This window comes from Zalophus californianus, chromosome 8 (assembly GCF_009762305.2).
Source record: "Zalophus californianus isolate mZalCal1 chromosome 8, mZalCal1.pri.v2, whole genome shotgun sequence".
NCBI lineage: Eukaryota > Metazoa > Chordata > Mammalia > Carnivora > Otariidae > Zalophus > Zalophus californianus.
Genome location: NC_045602.1, coordinates 121,338,238 through 121,358,359, shown reverse-complemented (window position 1 = coordinate 121,358,359; position 20,122 = coordinate 121,338,238). Strand labels below are relative to the sequence as shown.

The following is a 20,122-nucleotide window of genomic DNA, read 5'->3' as shown; positions in this document are numbered from 1 at the left end:
TTGGCTCATACATATTCCTTTGGGAGCTACAGGCTACCAAGTAATATGAAAAGAGTCTTGTGAGCTTCCTGTAACACATACTAGCACCACTCAGATAAGCAACTGGCACTACTCACCAATCCAAGGGTCAGCAACAATCTTCTGTAAAGGGACAGGTAGTAAGTAGTTTAGGCTTTACAGCCCATTCGATTTCTGCAGCAAGTACTCAATGACCACTGAGCACAAAAGCAGCCACAGATCATATGTAAAGGAACAAGCATGGCTACACTGCAATAAAAATTTAGTTATGGACACTGAAATTTGAATTTCATATAATTTTCCTGTGTCATGAAATAACCGCTTTTTAAAAACTGAGATACAACGGACATATAACATTATAGTTTCTGGTGTATTTAATAACATTCTTTTTTGAAACTAACAAACAATGTACCCTGTGAAGACAGGTGCCTTTCTCAAGCTCAGTGTGTCAATGAAGAATATCCCGCCTGCTTTACCTTTACCTATGGCTCCTAATTCCAAAGCTTTCTCCTAAACATATTCACACTAAGCCCAGCTCCCACCATGCTCCTTCCATCAAAGAGCCCATGAATGGTCATTAAAAAACATAATCTGTTAGTTAAAATCTACTCCTACTCTGCTTAACTAGATAAAGTAAATCGCATGAATGGTAACTGTGAAGGGGAGGCCAATGCTGAGCCCACTGCTATTTCTGCTTCTTAAGCAGCAAGCTAGTTAAATTTGTTATTTATCCCCCTTGAGGTGGGAACAACATTGTACTTGTTCACATACTGCTAACCAACTCTGATGAAATTCCTTTGTAAATAAGTAGACTTCAGAGATCCTTCTAAAACAAGGGGGTGGGAGGGTCTAGTTAATCCCGGGTTAACAAGAAGATCCTTTTTCTTGAGTACTCAGATAAAAGGAGGTTTTAATGATTTCTGGACTAACTGGCTCCAAGTACAAGCTGAACTGCTAAAACAAATTACTCTGGGGTCTTTTTTACACAGGCAGGCAGACTTTCCTTAATAGAAAAAGGATTACACATTAGTTTAAATTTCAGCAGAGGGACACCTGGGTGGCTCAGTCTGTTAAGCATCTGCATTCAGCTCAGGTCATGATCACGGGGTCCTGGGATCGAGTCCTACATCAGGCTCCCTGCTCAGCGGGGACCTGCTTCTCCCTCTGCCTGCCCGTTAAGCGTCTGCCTTCGGCTCAGGTCAAGATCTCAGGGTCCTGGGATGGAGTCCTGCATCGGGCTCCCTGCTCAGCCGGGAGCCTGCTTCTCCCTCTCCCACTCCCCTCTGCTTGTGTTCCCTCTCTCACTGTGTCTCTCTCTGTCAAACAAACAAACAAACAAACAAATAAAGAAATTTATTTCAGCAGGGCCTACTAGTCAAAGATATTTGTTTGGTAAAGATCCACTGATCCACTGTAAATGAAGATGAGTGCTCTAAGAGCCTTTAGTCTGATACTACATGGGTAGCTCCACTATAGCCCAGAATTCCCAGGAGGCAACTGAGTCACCCAGGGTTCCCTTTGTTTTGTGTCACCTTTAAGAACTCAGGATGTGGCATCAGATAGGCCTAGATTAGTCTTCCAGCTCTGTGGTTTTCACACAAACTACACAGCCTTGAGTCTCAGTTTCTTCAAAAGTAAAGTGGAAATAGTAAATGTTCAAATATCTTCTATTTATTTCATCCCTACTCCACTTCCTCTTCCCACCTCTAAATGACCATAATTTGAAGCTAAAGCTGGAGGAAAATGGATCTGTTCCTGGTCTTTAAGCAATTCACCCAAGTTGTTTCCTGAGACTTCAAATGTCCACTATGTCAGTGGTCCTCATAGTAGCCAAGGCTACAGTCCCATTTTGGGCCATTAGACTAATACTGTCTGGCTAACTGTGGACCAGAGTACTTATAAGTGAGATGCAGTCAACATTCACTATGAGCATGCAAATGAGAGGAAGACCCCAGGGAAGTTGTAGAAACTGAGTTCTGATCTGCTTATTTTTTTTTTAAAGATTTTATTTATTTATTTGACAGAGAGAGAGACAGCGAGAGAGGGAACACAAGCAGGGGGAGTGGGAAAGGGAGAAGCAGGCTTCCTGCGGAGCAAAGAGCCCAATGCGGGGCTTGATCCTAGGACACTGGGATCATGACCTGAGCCAAAGGCAGACACTTAACGACTGAGCCACCCAGGCACCCCAAATCTCAATCATTTTAAAGGATAATGATCCATAAAGGTATATATAAATGTAAGTTAATCTGTTTTGTCAACTACAAAATAGACATGATTTATCTCATAGAGCTGCTGCGATAAAATGAGAATTTATTCAATTCAAAGGACCTTAAATGTTCACCATTGTGCAATACTGAAGGGGTCAAGTAAAATGAAGAACTGTCTAAACTTACACCTGCTCTTAAAAACACAACTGTGCATACCGGTCTTAAGTCCTCTTAGCAGGTCATCCAGGATAAGGCAATGCAGATATACAGAAGGAAGACTGTTATTCAGACTCCCCAAATTCACACCTCTTTTGGATTTTTAAGTTCCAAGTGCCTCAACCACCCATATTCCAAGCAAAATCTAAACCTAAATCTCTCTGCTCTTATCTAAATTTTATCTAGAGCTGTGCTGTCCAATTATAGTAGCCACTAGCCACATGTAGCTACTTTTAAATAAAATAAAAATTGTAAGTTCCTTGGTCACACTAGAAGGGTTCAACAGTCTCATTTGGCTAGCAGCTACCACAAAGGACAGCAGAGATACAAAACATTTCCATCATGATAGAAGGTTCTATCAAGACAGCACTGACTGAAAAGCTTGGATGCAGGTCAACATCTTCCTTTCACTGGTGGGGACAACAGCATGAGGTACCATGTTGTATGATTCACTCTGGTCACAACTGGCAAAGCCAGGAGTAAGACTTCCCTTGTCCTGACTCTCCACCCCACCACCAACTCCCTTGCTGGAGGCCAGTCAAGGACCTTTTCCCTACATGGCAAGGCACTACGCTGTGTAATTCCTTAAGGCCAGCCAAAAGTTTCCTGGCTAAAATGGCCATCTCAAAAGCAGGCCACTTCTGCACAGAGTCCCTGGAGAATCAGAGCCTCAATGAGTGCTTCCCAGAGAACACTGCAACTAAGGTATTAGTCCAGTGAGGTATCAGTCAAACCTAGATAGAGCAATTATTTTAAGTATCAGAGTATGGCAAAGAAATCCCATTTAACGAACTCACCTTTGTTCTCTAAATATAAGACAAAGGTAGAATGCTTTACTCCTGCCTCTGAGAGTAATTAGCCAGTTACAAAACCCTTAAAATGGGCATTTATATTTCATATACTCTTCTGCAAGTGAGTCATGTTTTCACAACGACATCCCTGACTGAAAATGCTTCTTCTTTCCCAGGAGGCAGAACTTAAAAGGGAAAAAGGACTTGTCTAACCTGAAAATGTACCTTCTCAGGCCAGCTCAATTAGGACAGGCCCATTCCTGCAGGCTTGTCCTCCTTTGCTTCTATTAAGTGAGCCCTTAATGCCTGGGAATAGTGAAAGTGACTACAAACCTCCTGTCTATGCTACATAGAAATCCACAGCTCAGCCTAAGCTGCCCTTGTTTTCAACAAGAGCATGGGCCTCAAAATGCCCCCAAGTCTACACCTTGTCTGGCCATATAGGAGTCAAGGATGTTGATGCACTGTTTCACGCATCCTATTACCAATTCAACTAAGGGGACCTCTTTGTCTAGAGTTATCACTACTGACGGTGCTTGAAATGCACAGGCCATTCTCTGGGCAAGTAGCTGGAGAAATAAGCCTGAACACACATATGTTCTTCAGAAACCTTTCTAGTACTACTCATTTAACAGGCTCCTTTTTATGCTCCAATTATGAATTATTCCAACTTCAAAACTGTAAGGAAGAATAAGTAATTGTACAAGTACTGAGGCCTAGCCATGGGCCTTGTAAAAAAACAAAAACACAACAAAACAAGGAATACTGCTTAAGAGACTGAATTACTTACTACAAAACTAGTTCTAAGTTTCATACGAATGTCAGGACTAAAGTACTGACCAGAAGCTTATTTTGACCAGTCTATTTATCTTATTCTTGTCAATTATTTGACCTTGGGGATACAGCAGTACCAGATACTATTAGGTGCTCTTTTATATGACTCTGAGATAGCTATTATCCCTCTACTTTTTCAGATGAGAAACTAGGATCAGGGTTGTGACTTGCTTAGGGCCACCCAGCTAACCAAGTTTATCTAGCTCTAAAATCTATATTGCAATGGTAAGCAAGTGGACTTTTTGTCCACGGTCTTTCATTCCTACTAAAAATGTGAGGCTCAAAAAAAAATTAAAATTAAAAAATAAAATTAAAATGTGAGGCTCAACAGGAAGAGATGAACTTCAAATCTTACTTTATTCCACTGGTTCTGAAACTTTAGTGTGCATCACATCACCTGGTTGACTTCTTAAAACCTAGCTGACTAAGCCCCCACACTCCCAGAGTTTGGGCCAGTAGGTCCAGATGAGCCCAAGAATTTGCATTTCCAACAAGTTCTCAGGCAATGCTGATCAGGAAAACACACTTTAAGAACCACTGCTCCATGCAAATCCTCCCATGTCAATCGGTGCCATCAGTAGCTAAAGACCCCTAATTTAATCTAAAGGTAGTGAATGCCATAGATAATTAGATCTTCAGCACGCCACTAAACTGTGCCAATACCTCCACTTACCTTCTGATGCTCTGCCTTAACCATTCTAGGGATATCAGTATGAAAAAAACCTCTTGCTCTTTGTGCTCTGTTTAGTCACCCAATCCTAAAAGATGACATCAGGATCAAATAATGGCTTGTTAAACACGAAGGAGAAAGGATTAGGATTCTGATGAGATACATAATAAAACAGCTGCAAAAGCAGTTAACTATCTCTAGTATTTAGGTAAATGCTCATTGAAAGACAGAAGATATTGAGGATAAATATCAAGCTTCTATAAACATATACTGAAAAACACTGTTCTGGTCCTTCAAAAACAAAACCAACCATAAGCTTAGTAATTTAACCAATGGAGTACCTTAACCAAACGAAGCAAAACACACATCTTAGTCAAGTAAGACAGTAAAGTCCAGATGGATCAATTTCTCCAAAGATAATTTGTGGTCAGCTGTATTAATCTGAATCATCCAGGATTGTTAAATATTTAAAAATGCAGATTTCTGGGGCAGCTGGGTGGCTCGGTCGGTTGACTGTCCGACTCTTGATTTTGGCTCGGGTCACGAAATCAGATCTTTCTTAAAAAGAAAGAAAGAGGGGCGCATGGGTGGCTCAGTTGTTAAGCGTCTGCCTTCGGCTCAGGTCATGATCCCGGGGTCCTGGGATCGAGCCCCGCGTTGGGCTCCCGGCTTCGTGGGAAGCCTGCTTCTCCCTCTCCCACACCCCCTGCTTGTGTTCCCTCTCTCGCTGTGTCTCTGTCAAATAAATAAATAAATCTTTAAAAAAAAAAAAAGAGGGAGAAAGAAAGAAAGAAAAAGAAAGAAAACTTAGTATAAAGCTCTCACTTTTTCTCACTTGATTTTCAACCAGCTAATGAGCTAGAAGAGAGAGGGGTTCCCATTTCACAATTTAAACATTTGTTGAATGCATCTGTACTATCTGTACAGGATGAGATAGTGTTCTTTTACACTTCCTAGTAAATAAGCAAAACATGTAAATTTCTCCAGTCCAGATTGAAAAATTAGAAGAAGAGGACAAGAAAAGCTCAAAGCCAGAGAAAAGTAGTTGCTTCTGACTTGCGATTAAGTGGTGATCACAGACTTCAGGAAAATGGAAGGGGGGTATCCAAAACTATGCCTTCAATACGGAAATAGATTCTGAGATGTTGCTAATCCTAAAGGAGTTTACAATACTTCGTGCCTTCCTAAATAGGCAGAAAAATCGAGAAGTACCAGGCATACTTATCTAAACTGTACCAAATTCTAAAGACTAAGAGTATTCCAGAGTAAAAAGGAATACTTGAACAGAACAAAACAGGACTATAGACTTGTAGGAGAAGAATACACACTGAACTTTATTTCTGGGAAAGAGTTGCTGCAGAAGGACCTTTATTTGTATTTTTTTTAAAGATTATTTATTTATTTGAGAGAGAGAATGAGAGAGAGAGAGCACGAGAGGGGGAGGGTCAGAGGGAGAAGCAGACTCCCCACTGAGCAGGGAGCCCGATGTGGGACTCGATCCCGGGACTCCAGGATCATGATCTGAGCCAAAGGCAGTCGCTTAACCAACTGAGCCACCCAGGCGCCCCGGACCTTTTTTTATTTTTATTCAAGTTTTCAAAAAGTGTACTTCACAAAACTATCTTTTCTTTTGTACAGTAGCACCTACTGGCATGCATATTTAGGTATGTGCCACCATTATGGATTCTGCTTAATATTCTGGTAGTCTTGTACCAACATTTCCACTGTTTTCAGTAACTTACGGACCCAAATGAATCATATTGTACTGTTAACTTTAAGCTATTGCCCTAAAAACTTGAGCTCAATACAAACACTATCTGACATCTAAATTCCACAGATTAGCTCCAGTCCTAAAGAAGTTCTATAGTTTTGGGGCACCTGGGTGGCTCAGTCGTTAAGCGTCTGCCTTCAGCTCAGGTCATGATCCCAGGGTCCTGGGATCAAGCCCCGCACTGGGCTCCCTGCTCAGCCGGGAGCCTGCTTCTCCAGCTCCCCCTTGCTTGTGTTCCCTCTCTAGCTGTCTCTCTCTCTGTGTCAAATAAATAAGCAAAATCTAAAAAAAAAAAAATTCTATAGTATTTTCAGGGCTGTAAGAGGAAAAATTTTGGCTTCTTGTTTTCCTAACTAGAATCGATTTTCTACAGAGCAAACAAGCATATTTCTGCTAATAGACAACTTTCCTGACATTCTGAGATCAGGAAGGTGTTAACATTTGTAAAGGACTATAAAGTTCCACTGAAGTACCTATTTTTCTATCACACTGCATTCAAGGGAGAAAGGTGATCTGATCTTTAAGGGGAAAAAAAGTAGTAATTATGGTCAAACCACCACCAGCTGAACATGCACAAAGGGCACTAACCGGGAGACCTCTCAGAGCTGGGGGGGGACAGGTGTCTGGCCTGGAAGTTTAACAAGCCAGCAGTTACAAAGACTAGACAACTTATGTTCCTCCTCCCTGCTTTTGTTTTCTTTTCTGGCTAACTGGAACCATGAAAAATTAAGAAGTAGATCCTGAGGTATGATCAATTCCCTGAGAGGCTCTTGTTTCTTCATTTCTGATGTTAAACAGCAAGAACTAGTGACATTGCATTCATTCTTGTGAAAATGCACTGATTATAATAAGGCATGTTCAGTCTAATATTAGTCTCGATTACTTTTCCATATTCAGATCACTCTAAGTAATACCACTACATACTCTGAACCTTTCTCTGAGAAGTTTAACAGCTTTCATATCAAGACACTTCATGGATTGGAAGCAGTAACAACAGCAGCATATTTAAACTGCTCCACAAAATTAGTTTCCCAGGATTTTAAGTACTGAGCCTAATCTCTAAGATTTTAGTTCTTCAAATTTATGAAGATGGTGATTTTACACTCTTTATTTCAGGCAATTCAGTTCAAGGATTTAAACCATTTCAAGCAAATACTTAAATTAGCTACTGTCACATGATTTCTCAGACAGAATGTGAACATTTCTAGTAACTGACAAATCTACCTGTTCAGGAAAACCTGAAAACTACTTTTCTAAACCTCATGTAATACTGCTGTCTGATACAGAAAGATAATGGGAAATACACAGAACTTTAAACTTCTATTCCAGGTGAAATGATTTAATGAGCTTACAGATATCCTAAAAATTTTTTTTCTAGAACAATTAGGAATTTGGACATCTCTAGAACTGAAATAAGGTCCTAGGTTTCCAATTTTTGCAAGGAGAAAAAAAACCCTTTCAGATTGGGAATAAATGGAGACGTCACTCTTCCACTGATAGTGAAGTATTAACTGCCAGAAAGTACCTTCCACCCCTATTCAACCTGGTGTATCAGGAGCCTCTGTACTGAGGCCCCATGAAAAATATGGAATCTCAACAGAGGAAGTGAGTGTACAAACCTACAAGTACTAACTTCAAAGTGTTCATTCTGGAAACCATATGGATCTGTCTGGTTCATCTGTATTTAGTCGTTACTGGTATTTACTTTCTCAATGTTTGAATGAATAAATACGGCAGCTTAAATTTACCATTTGCAATTAAACATGAAATTTTTAGTTTCCTGAGTAGATCTACAAATATTGCACCATCCCAAGAGCAAAGGGGGAAAAGTTACTGGCTGCCAAAGATTCTTAAACTGTAATTTAAACATGAGAAACAAAGTGGTTTGTACGCAGTCACAAAGTCTTACCTGTCCTGAGCCTAGCCTGTCCCAATCCACAGCAACAGTTAGGGTATTCAAGGCTCCCTAGTGACCCTCTCCCTTGGGTAAAATCTCACAATATCTAAATTCAAAAATTAAAGTTGTTCCCTTTGTACGAAAGACTAAAAAAGCGGGGCGCCTGGGTGGCTCAGTCGGTTAAGCATCTGCCTTCAGCTCAGGTCATGATCCCAGGGTCCTGGGATAGAGCCCATATCGGGTTCCCTGCTGAGCAGGAAGCCTGCTTCTCCCTCTCCCTCTGCTCCCCGAGTGTGCTGTCAAATAAATTAAAAAAAAAAAAAAAAAAAAGCCTAAAAAAGCAATCTCCGAAAAAGGTTTGGGTTTGTTTTTTTGTTTTTGTTTTTTTTTTTTAAGGATTGGCAAGGAACTAAAAATTCTGTACTAAGCTTCACCTTTCCTACAGTGATCCTCACATGCTCTTTAATCCTCAATCTTGTGAGTTAAGTATTAGACCTAGTTTACAGGTAAAGAACTAAGGCTTGGAGATTAACTTCTTGCTATTGAGCAGAAGCAAAAGAACTCAAATTCAAATCCCCTTGACTCAATCTCTGTCCTTTCCACTCTACCATAGTTGATTTGGCTGGGACACACACAATCTGGCCAGGACACACAGACACACACACACACACACAGGACCATTCACATTCCGAATCAGAGAAAAATGAGAAGAAAGAGGCCCAAGCTTTCAAGACTTTAAATTCAATTTTGGACATTCTCACACACTGAGGGCAATATGGCCATGCAGTATTAATAAATATTCACTTTCCCACAAGATATTTTTCTCCATATACTTTACGAACCATATGTTCCTGAGATGTTTATCTTTTGAAAACTTTATCTTTGAAAACTCTTTAAAATTAGACCCAATTTTGTAATTTCTCTCTATGGAATTATTTTCTCCAGCCCACCTTTAAGTATTATGTTTGAAATTTGCTCCTACTGTGATGCTTCTATGATAATCCTTTTGATCAATGGTATATCTACTAAGATCCACCTGGTTTAATCTAATGGACATTAGTAAACATAACCCGCAACTGATTTTGGTTTAAGTAGCACTCAGCATTAGCTAGACTTATGAGACATTACTGAAATTTCTGTTTACTAGATACATTTTTTCATGAAATCTCCCAAATGCCTATACTCATGCATAACTGTTAACATGGAGTTTCCTACTTAAATTCTCATTCCTAAACTTTATTATTTAAGGCAATTTTTTTTTTAAAGACTTTATTTATTTGACAGAGAGACAGCCAGAGAGGGAACACAAGCAGGGGGAGTGGGAGAGGGAGAAGCAGGCTTCCCACTGAGCAGGGAGCCCGATGTGAGGCTCGATCTCAGGATCCTGGGATCGTGACCTGAGCCGAAGGCAGAACCAGTATTCTGCTCATAAACCTTTCTAAATCTGGGCATTCATTAAATAGATGCCTATTTAAGGCATTCTTGTTGCCAAGAATTACTATTTCACAGAATACAAGTTGGTCCCTTTAAGCAATATATGACTAAATGAAAAATTAAGGTAATTCTCAGATGCTTTGAGTCTTCTCAGTTTTTAAAAATGTTTTGGAGGGAAAAAATAAAAATAAAAATGTCTTAGGGGGAGAAGTAAAATAGTGGCCTTTGAAAAACCATGCCAACACAAGACATACTGAGTTCTGTCATTTAAAAAAAAAATCACGGGGCGCCTGGGTGGCTCAGTTGGTTAAGCGACTGCCTTCGGCTCGGGTCATGATCCTGGAGTCCCGGGATCGAGTCCCACATCAGGCTTCCTGCTCAGCAGGGAGTCTACTTCTCCCTCTGACCCTCTTCCCTCTCGTGCTTTCTATCTCTCATTCTCTCTCTCAAATAAATAAATTAAAAAAAAATCTTTAAAAAAAAAATCACGAATAATGAATTCGGCATTTCACTTACTAAATGCATCTAATAAAGATAAAGCTCTGGGTACCTTTTTTTAAATTGAGATATAATTGACATGTAAGTTCTGGGTATCTTTAAGAGAAAATCCATAGTTCTATTAAAGGGCTGAGAAATTAGCCACAGCAATATAGTTTCTTCATTTCTAAGCCCATCCCCTCTGAAAAGAAGTTTTCAGCAATGACAATCTTGCCTTATTCTTAGAAAAGAAGGAACCAGATACACATTTGGCTCCTACTTAGCCCAAACCTAGATATACCACCTTTCATTTTATAGTGGTTGCTTAATAATCAGAAGAGATCAGTGTAGGCTGTGAAGTTCAGTGAGGTAAAGACTCAACCAACTCTAGTTATATGCTACTGTTCACTGTGTAAATGTCAGAAGATTTAAAAGGTTATCAGGGAATACCAGTGAAGGAAGGAGTCACCAACATCAGTACCTGAAACCTAACGTTCAAAATAAAGATCCATTGCAGAATAGAAGCTGTCTGACCAAAGTTTAAATTTTAAAATGTGGGCAAAGAGGCTCTCTATATACTTATTTAAATCTCAATAGTTTGTGAAGCATAGAAATATCATCCCTATCTACATATGACAAAACAAGGTTTGGCAGCCAGGGTTAAGTTTCATACAAAGAATAGGGACTTATTTAGATTTCTCTACTCGAATTTTCTACTTTACCCCAGCTGCTCAAGAACGTTATCTCCCCACGGCCTCCCTCTTCATCACTTATACCCTTTAGTATCAATCTGGTTCCAGCCTTAACACCAAAGCATCTCTTTAATACCTAGCTCTCCAGATGCAAGGGGTCTAAACTATCTTTACCAGAACATAATTAAGGGCAGGCTGTGACATCTCTTACTAGAAGCTTACCAATTAGTCTGGGATTTCTGGAATCTAGACCAGGCAGTATGCTACCAAAAAGGGAAGCTGAGAAGGTGTAAAAGGCAAAGTTTTCCTTTCTTGGTCACAGGTTCTCCCATAAACCTATGCAATCTGTACTATTCCCATTAAATTCAGATTTAATGAATACAAAAATGTGATGTCTACTAACCTCTCAAAATTTGTTCCTTTCCTCCTACTTCCCTTTCCACTCCATAGCAAGAGCTCAGATAACAGACTACAAATGAAGAGGCTACCTTACAGGAATTGGATAAAGTAAGAGGTCTTAGCCAGTGAGACCCCCTAATTTACTGATCCTGAAACCTGCTGGGTTTAAGTCTTCTGTCCAACCAGTATTCTGCTCACAAACCTTTATAAATCTGGGCATTCATATATGGCAACAAAATTAAAATCTGGGCTTTTACAAAGTGGCAAAGGGTGCATTTCTTGTGTACTCTAGTGTAGAACTAACCTTAAACTTAAAACATTCTTGGGAGGCGGGTAAACTCCAAACAGCCAAGGATATCTCCTTCAAGAAAGATCCCAGGCATCTATCTTTGCTAGGCTGTACTAAGAAAAATACAAAGAATATTGAGTCCAAGAGTTGGCAGATTTTTGTTCTTAAAACATAGGAAGATGTCAGAATACTCAGGTATCTATGAAACTTGTTCTCAACAGCAAAGACAAGAGAATTAAAGTCCCCGATAATGCTGATTGCTTTAACATCTTTTATTGGAGCCTATCTAGGTGTACTTCAGGAATGCTAATGAATGGAGTTCTTTGGGTCCTTAAATCCACAGAAACAAAGTTAACTTCAAAGGCTCAGAGAGGAATTAACAGCCTGGTAGAGATGCACCTCTACCCTAAATCGAATGGAGGGAGCATGAGGGATATGTAAATAAAAATATCTACTATAAATTTCAGAAAAATTCTCAAGAACAATACACAAAGGTAAAGGTGGCAGGGAGACAACTGAATGGATATAAAAACTTAAGCCAACAAATTGAAAATGAGTACTGTTCAAAAAAGAAATTTAAAACTTAAGTTGCCTCTCTCCCTTAGTTTCTTTCTCTACTAAAATTTAGAGACATAAATGACAGATAAAGATAAACAAGGTTCTAGCTTGATGGTATTACAAACTATATACCCTAAGATATACTTGAGATAATCAGTAAAATCACTTCTCTCCCAATATGAAAAATACTTAAGACTCTTTCTTGAACATACAGAATAAAAATTATGTTAAACAGTATCTATTTGCTGTTAAGTCAGCATACGGTCATTTCCTATAGCCCTACCAAAAATACCATTAATATCTAACATATTTTATAAGCTTTTCCCCACTCAATAATAAAGCCAAGGCTACCAAGATACCCGCCCTCCCTACCCCCAATCTTTATCCCCCTCCACAGTACCCAGGCACTGGTGCTATCAACACAGAGCATAAGACACACACCTAGATAGGCAGGTTGTGGGGGAAGGGCAGGGGCTGGTAAAATGCTAATTATTCCTTGCCTCGTTAGATTTCCTACATCAGTGACTGGCCTGCAGCCACAGGGATGTATCTCAAACTTCATTTACAAGGCATGGAAATACAGAGAAAAGACTTGTTCCAAGTATTACTACTCAAAGTTTAAACACAATCTGAAAGCTTCCTTTAAACACAATACCTCATTCACTTCTTAAAGTCCAGTTAGGAACTTCTCCCATCTCAACCTTTTTACCTTAAGAAGCCATATTCTCAACAGTTTGCCCAAACACCCTTATTATGCAAAGTTATTGGTTCAAAGTAATTAAGGAGCAGATTATCTAAACCATAGGACACAGAAAAGTCACTCAACTGACTCTCCCACAAAGAAATGCAATGAATTAACTATATTTTACCATTCTTTCAAGGTTTTTTTTTTTTAAACCTCAGGGTCCCACATCAAATATTCATTTAAAGCCTCATTCAAAAGTAAACAATTACATTTGAATCCATTTTTCCAAATAAAGCTAGAACTTTACTGGAGTTCAACAGAGTTTCATATGGGAAGTATGAAATCCCTCACAAAAACACACTTCTGGGGAAAGAACTTTGGGTTTGAAGAAAATTAGTTTTATTTTGCACTGCAAGTATGGCAAATGTTGTTAAAGATCCATAACATACATATGCATTCATACCCAAATAATTGAAATAACACACAATCTCATAATAATCCGAAGGCTCCTAAAATGAAATCTATCCATAAAATACAATAGAATCATTTCCCTTACCCTTAGCAATAGAGGATAACTGTTACTATAATTAATATATCACACAAAGCTTTCTCAAACATATTTACATATTTAAAAGGCTGACAGTTTTTGCACTCCCCCCCATGCTGAAAACAAACAAAAAATCCCATCGGCCTAACTTTGGAATGTAATTTTTAAGACATGTTAAGAATCCCTGGCTCTTGTATATTGTATAAATGGATAACAATTCACTAAGACCCAGAACAAATTAATGAATCACTCTTGCAAACTCTCACAATTCCTCATTTTTATGCTGATGTTAAAGAAAAAAGCCAGACAATTCTTTTTTTTTTTTTTTGCTGCTATTGATTAAAATGAGATTTGGGGACTGATTCTGGCTTTCTATTTTCCATTTTATCTACTTACCAAAGAAAAGTATGAGCTGGAGACCTCAATATTACCTAGTTTTCACCTTTCAAACTATGAGGTATTTCTGATTCCTTTAATAACTCCTGGATATTCTAGTTTTACCGGAAACATCTAAAATTTGTTTGGGAGTTCTGATACGCTAGTAATCTAAAAAGCACATGTTGACAAGCAACTTTGTTTCATGTCTAAGTGTAGTATAAAGATTCCACAGTAGTCACTAATTCTGAAAAGGTGCCCCAAGGAGTTTGGTTGTAGAAGGAAGAAAATACCAGAGCCCGATGCTTAAGTGTTTCTGGACTGAGCGGGAAGATGTGCCAGATTTCATTTGAAGGTGCCATCAGTTTGCAGTTTTAAAACTGTGATGGGAATTTCCAGATAGCCACATCATCAATCTTTCCACCCCCCCCACCTCAATCTGCAACTAACACAAGAAATACAACTGTTAGCATCAGAGACAATTTATATTTAATTCCTCCCTATAACCTGAATCCAGTAAGCTAACCAGAATCAACACCAAACATGACGTCAAACTATGATCCCATATAACATTACTTAGACTAACCAATCACTAACTGAATCAAGCCGTATACTTTGCTCATCGCAGGGAGGGAGGAACCCCACAGATCCAGAGCAGACAGGCAAAAACTCCAAGTCCTTGAAACAGCAGAAGGAAGGATCACTAAACCCCAACATGACGTTACCTTTATCAACTCTACAGATAGCTCAGCAGTCTGCACAGTACTGTAATAATGACTTAGCCCCACTACAGTTAGTGCTACCAACACTCAGAAAGAAAAGAGGTAGGTAAAGGATTATGGTTTCTGCTCCTGAAACTCCCAGCTCACCGTCAATATTTTAAATATAAACGCACTTCACAAATAACAGATTTTCTCAGCAGTTGAGTATGGGCCAGAACGTTGTAAATTCCAAACGAACAGCAACAGTTTTAACTATTGTAAAGAATGAGCTCCAAAGGACAAAAAGTCTTTTAGATCTTAAGGGATGAGGGATGTTTGTATATATGAACTTGCACAGTTAATCTGTAAGTTTGGTTAAGTCCACTTAAGATCATGCTTAAGCAAACTCTTCTTAATACAAAGATCAATAATGACATGTCTGAGTATAATTAAACACTGATTTTTATTTTTTAAAAACTGTCTTCCATAGTTACATAAATCAATCACTAGTTACCAGGGTATTACTTAAGAGAGCAAGCACACAGTTGCTAACACTATATCTTTCTTCTAGACAGTATTTACAAAGATAATTACTCCAGTGTCAGACACTTAGGATGGTGGGGAGGCAGTTAAACTGCTTTTTCTCTTGAAGGAGCAGGTTTAGTTAAAAAGCAAATGACAAACTATCAAATCCTTCCCTCCCACATTTATCAGCTCTGTAAAAAAGTAGAGATGTGTAGCTTTTAATTTTGTCATACTGCAATCATATATATAGCATACTGGCTAAGCTTGGGAGCTTTGGAATGCCAGACTCACCTGCCCATGAGCAAGCTAGTAAACATAGTGGAGTCTCAGTCTCCTCATCTATAAAATAGAAATAATAGTACTTAACTCATAGGGTCCTTCCAAGGATTAAATCAAATTAGATGATCATCCATGGAAAGACCGGAGATTTGTGCCAAGCAGACACTAACCATTCAATGAATATTAACAATCACAAGTGATCACATTCTCAAAGTCAATATACTCAGTTTACTTCGGTTTCTATAAAAATGGCATTAAAGATCAATAATTTACCCAGCTAACAATCATCACATACTCAATAATTCCTTTGCATAATTTAAGTGAGAACCATGGAGATTAACCTTCTGAGAAAGGACTAAACTTTGTTTCACTACTAAATACACCACATACTAAGCCCAATCTTAAAGTCAAAAAAACATTTTTCCTGTGTTAAGCTCCTACCTTCCTCCAAGAGAGGTCAAAAGGACTCTACATCCTCATCTGCCACATCCTTTCTTTGCTCCCACATTCCCAAGAAACATCTATACTTGGGGTGCCGGGGTGGCTCAGTCGTTAGGCATCTGCCTTTGGCTCGGGTCATGGTCCCAGGGTCCTGGGATTGAGCCCCGCGTTGGGCTCCCTGCTCGGCAGGAAGCCTGCTTCTCCCTCTCCCACTCCCCCTGCTTGTGTTCCCTATCTCCCTGTGTCTCTCTCTGTCAAATAAATAAATAAAATCTTTAAAAAAAAAAAAAAAGAAAGAAACATCTATACTCTTTGCAGCTTTCTCAACTGCAGGGGACTCATCACCCTTTTAAAATCCTGATAGGTTAGCTAAACATAGTTAAGAAATACTCCAACTCCTGACACTCAGCACCTAGTCTTACACAACACTCGACTCAGAAGTCACCTCCTCTGAGAAATTTCCCCACCCGCAGACAAAATTAAGTCCCCTAATTTCTCAAAGCATTTTGGGTATACATACACCTCATCACCTACCTTATAATTAACTAATTATGTCTCTCCCAATAGACTAGACTAAGGGCAAGAAGCATTGTGACCAAAGGTTCAGCTCTAGCACGACGCAATGTTTGGCACTTATTAGGTGGTCAAGAAATGCTACACTTTAATTTAACCACAATCCTTCCTTGCAGAGTCACATCTCTTGTTAGATGCCCACTACAACTCTGAACATAAGGCTGCTCTCAGCAGAGCAGGCTAACACGATGGACTGCTGATTACAACATCAGAAAACCTACTCATCAGCTTCTCCCATTGGAGAGGTTCCCGGAACCCGAACTCAACTGAGCAGGATTATGTACCATCAGAATCAGTGGGAATTCCCAGCACACTACAGAGGATACCTTCTCCTTCAATAAGATTGTTGAAAAGCCCACAGGATGAGCTTTTTATTGGGGGAATCTTCACTGAATGACTAAAGTGGAAATACTCAAAGAATAAATGCCTTGATTCGGCTGATAAGGGGTCAAAAACATAAAGATCTGGGAAAAGCAACCTAGCTCTTGATTCCTGAAAAACAGCGGCTTCTAAAAAAGAACAGGAAACAGGGGTGGGTGCTGGCTACTCTTTGTTTCAATAAGTAAAATCTTTTTCTTCCCCACAGCCCAAAAGAAAAGGCCAATACACCAGAGTCCAGATGAGATGCTCAACAACCTTTCCTCCTGACAAGTACACTAAACTGCGGTTCTAAAAAAACAAAAACACTGCATTAGGAACCTCAGCCACCATGAAAAGTTCTAGTCAGGAATACTTTAATTTTTAAAAAAAAAAATCTATATACCCGAATCCAACATTTACATTGGATGGCCCATAGAGAACTTGCAAACTTTCTGAAGGGAGGTACTGCTACTACCTTTGCAAAGAACACAACTTGAGAAAAACAACCTCAAAATGTGATAAACTCCACAAAGCATGGCTTTAGTTTTAGAACCGTAATTCCCATCATAAACATCTTACACCCCCACCCCCACCCCAAATCAACAGTTGCCGAAGGGTATCTTTCATTCTGGAAACAGAAAAGGAAACAAGCAAGAAGCAGAAAGGGAATAACCCCCAAAATAAAGTTCTCCTTTGAAAAAATAGTAACAATTCAGTCTCCCACCCTTCCCTCTCTGGTGAGGTCTGTGATTTATACGGCTTTGCTCTGCAGAAAGCTCCTTCTGGGCAGCTCAAGGAAAGAGCCGAGGGAGGGAGAGAAAGAGACACAGGCACAGAAAGGAGAGGAGAGAAAAAGAAAATGGCGCAGAGACTAAGTCCCGACTGTCGACAAGGCGACTTTCCCGGGAGGAATCCGGGCCAGGAAAGGCTACCCGAAGCCCCGCGGCGGGCGACGCCGGGTCTCCGTTGCCCCCTCTTGGGAGGGCCGCGATCTGGGGGGGCTGGGGTCCCCGGAAAGGGGGTCCAGAGGCGGCCCGATGGGAACAATGGGGCCGGTGAGCGAGGAGCCGGGACTTAGTCTCTGGGACGCCATGTCTGTCCTCTGCCCGGCTCCGGCCGGGCGCGGGGTAGGCGGCCGGCAGCTGGGGGACCCGGGGTCGGGGCGGGGGGCACACTCACCATTCAATCGGAAATCCGCTTCAATCTGGAGAGAGAAAAGGAGGTAATATGAACAAACAGGCTCCTTTCACCCCGCGAGAGGCGAGCGCGCGGGGCCGGGGGCCTAGCCCACCCTGCGCCCCCGGGATAAGGGGGCCCCGGGAACGGCCATAAGGGGCAACCATCCCCCCAATCTGTAACTTCGAGGCATTCGCCCGAGGCCTAGCGCGCCCAGCTCCGCCGCCCGGCCGCCCCTGGCCGGGGGTTCCGGCCTGTCAAAGCGGCCGGGCCGGGGCCTGCGCCGGGGGTCGCGGAGGGCCGGGGCGGGGCGCCGGGAGGATCCGGCCGAGCCGTACCTGGGAATCGTTGTGCAGATGGTCCCCACTCATGTCGGCCGGAGCGGCGAGTGCGGCGGGCGGCGAGGGGCGCCGAGGAGACGCAGACTGTCGGGACCGGCCTGTGCGGGCGGACGGGGGCTCCCGGAGACTCCCGGAAGCGCGGGTATGCGGCGGCGGCTGCGGGCCTGAGACTCCCGGAACGGCTGAGACGGCAACAGCGGCAGCGACGCTGACTGACTGCCGGGCAGGCGGCGAGAGCGGACCACAGCAGTTGTGTAACAGCCTAAGTTCGCATTTCGGCTTACTGCGCCTGCGCGGCCGCTTTTAAACGCGACGTCGGCGACGTCAGAGACTCGCGGAAAGAGGCTGAGGGTTGCGAGGGCCCGCCCCCCTCGCGCTTCCAAAGGCGGACCCGACTTTGCATCGCGAGCCCCGCCCCCTAGCCCAAGCGCGCCGCTGTGATTTGCATAAGGAGCCGACTCCTCCCACGGCCGCCCACCCAGAACAACCTTTCCTTCCTCTCCAGCGCCTTTTCTCGGAACCTCGTACTCCGCTGCGAAGCAGTGCGCAGGCGCAGCCCGGACACCGCCCCCGGACCCCGGCCGGCACCGCGGCCACGTGGTGGGCCTTTAAAGGCCGCGGCGGGACCGCGGCAGCCCTGGGCGGAGTTGCCGTCCTGCTTCAATATCTCTTTGCAGCTGAACATACCTTGGCCACATGAGCCCCAGACCTTTCACCAGCTCCTCTTCGCTCGCTAACCGGACCCCGAGGCCGCCGGGAGGCAGGAGGTCCCTCCCTAGTCTTTGTCCAGGCCTTCCAACATTCTGCATCCTTTCACTCCACTTCTTAAATTTTATTTTAATTTTTTAACCAAGCAAAAATCTGGTTTAGCTCCAGTTTTCAGCCGGGTACGTATAGTCCTGGGTCGCAAGAGCCCTAATTTCATTGGTTCATTCCACAAACATTGAGCATCTACTGTGAGCCAGGAATCGTGCTGAAAAAGGTGATGCAAAGGGCCAAAGGGAATGGGACCTCTGGGTAAACAGGACCTGGCTCTGTCCATTGCTGTATCCCTAGCACACTATGGGGCAGAAGTGAGATGAATAGGCCTGCCGTTTATGGAGCACCTACTGTGTTCTGTACTCTGAATCCACAGGATAGCTCTGCGGGGCTATTTTATTAAACTGTGTCAGGGATAAGTGACCTACAACCTCCTGTCTGACATCTACATTTGGATACCTCACAAGCTTCTTCAGGGCTGAACTCGTCATCTTCCACCCAGCTAGAAAAGCTCCACCATGGACATCTTCCTCCTTCCTTTCTCATTAGTCCAGCTGATTGCATCTCTTAAACCCATCTACCTCTTCTGCCCACGCATCTGTCAAAATCTGCGTTATCTGTTGCTTGGATTATCATAATACACTCCTAACAAGGCCCTCCTTCCACTGTGGCCTTCCCACAAGCTGCTAGCCAACAGTAGCCAAAGTGAACTTTTCAACGTGCAGATCTAACTTACCCCTTCCCACAATACTTCCCATCACTGTGGTATAAAGCTCAGAATTCTTCAAGTAGCCACCAGGGCCCTGCTACATAACCTGCTTCATTCAAGTGTGACCTTTGTGAATTTTGCCATATCTATTAACCACTTCCACTATTTTACTTAATATTTTAATTGATCCCCTTCTTTACTTAGCTTCCTCCTAAGTAATAATATCTATGAAATAATAATGTCTATGAAATCATTTACAGATAAATATGAAAAGTGCCCATCCATGGACCCTTGAAATCATCACATCTAGTGTTGAGCACTTTGGGGTTCACTCTTGTGAATACTTCAAAGTTCAACCTTAATTTCACTTTCTCAAAGTGATCCCCCCTCCCACATTC

The 20,122-nt window shown here is 41.8% G+C and overlaps 1 protein-coding gene across 1 annotated transcript in view; it reads right to left on the bottom strand.

Annotated features, from left to right (window-relative positions):
• Nucleotides 1-18,547, bottom strand: part of TOP1 (DNA topoisomerase I) — a 90,420-nt gene extending 71,873 nt beyond the window's left edge. Inside the window, 2 exon segments of the mRNA XM_027623695.2 lie at nucleotides 17,919-17,943; nucleotides 18,254-18,547. Coding sequence (XP_027479496.2) covers nucleotides 17,919-17,943; nucleotides 18,254-18,286 — 58 coding nt within the window. The 5' untranslated portion in view covers nucleotides 18,287-18,547.
• Nucleotides 18,548-20,122: the final 1,575 nt, after the last annotated feature.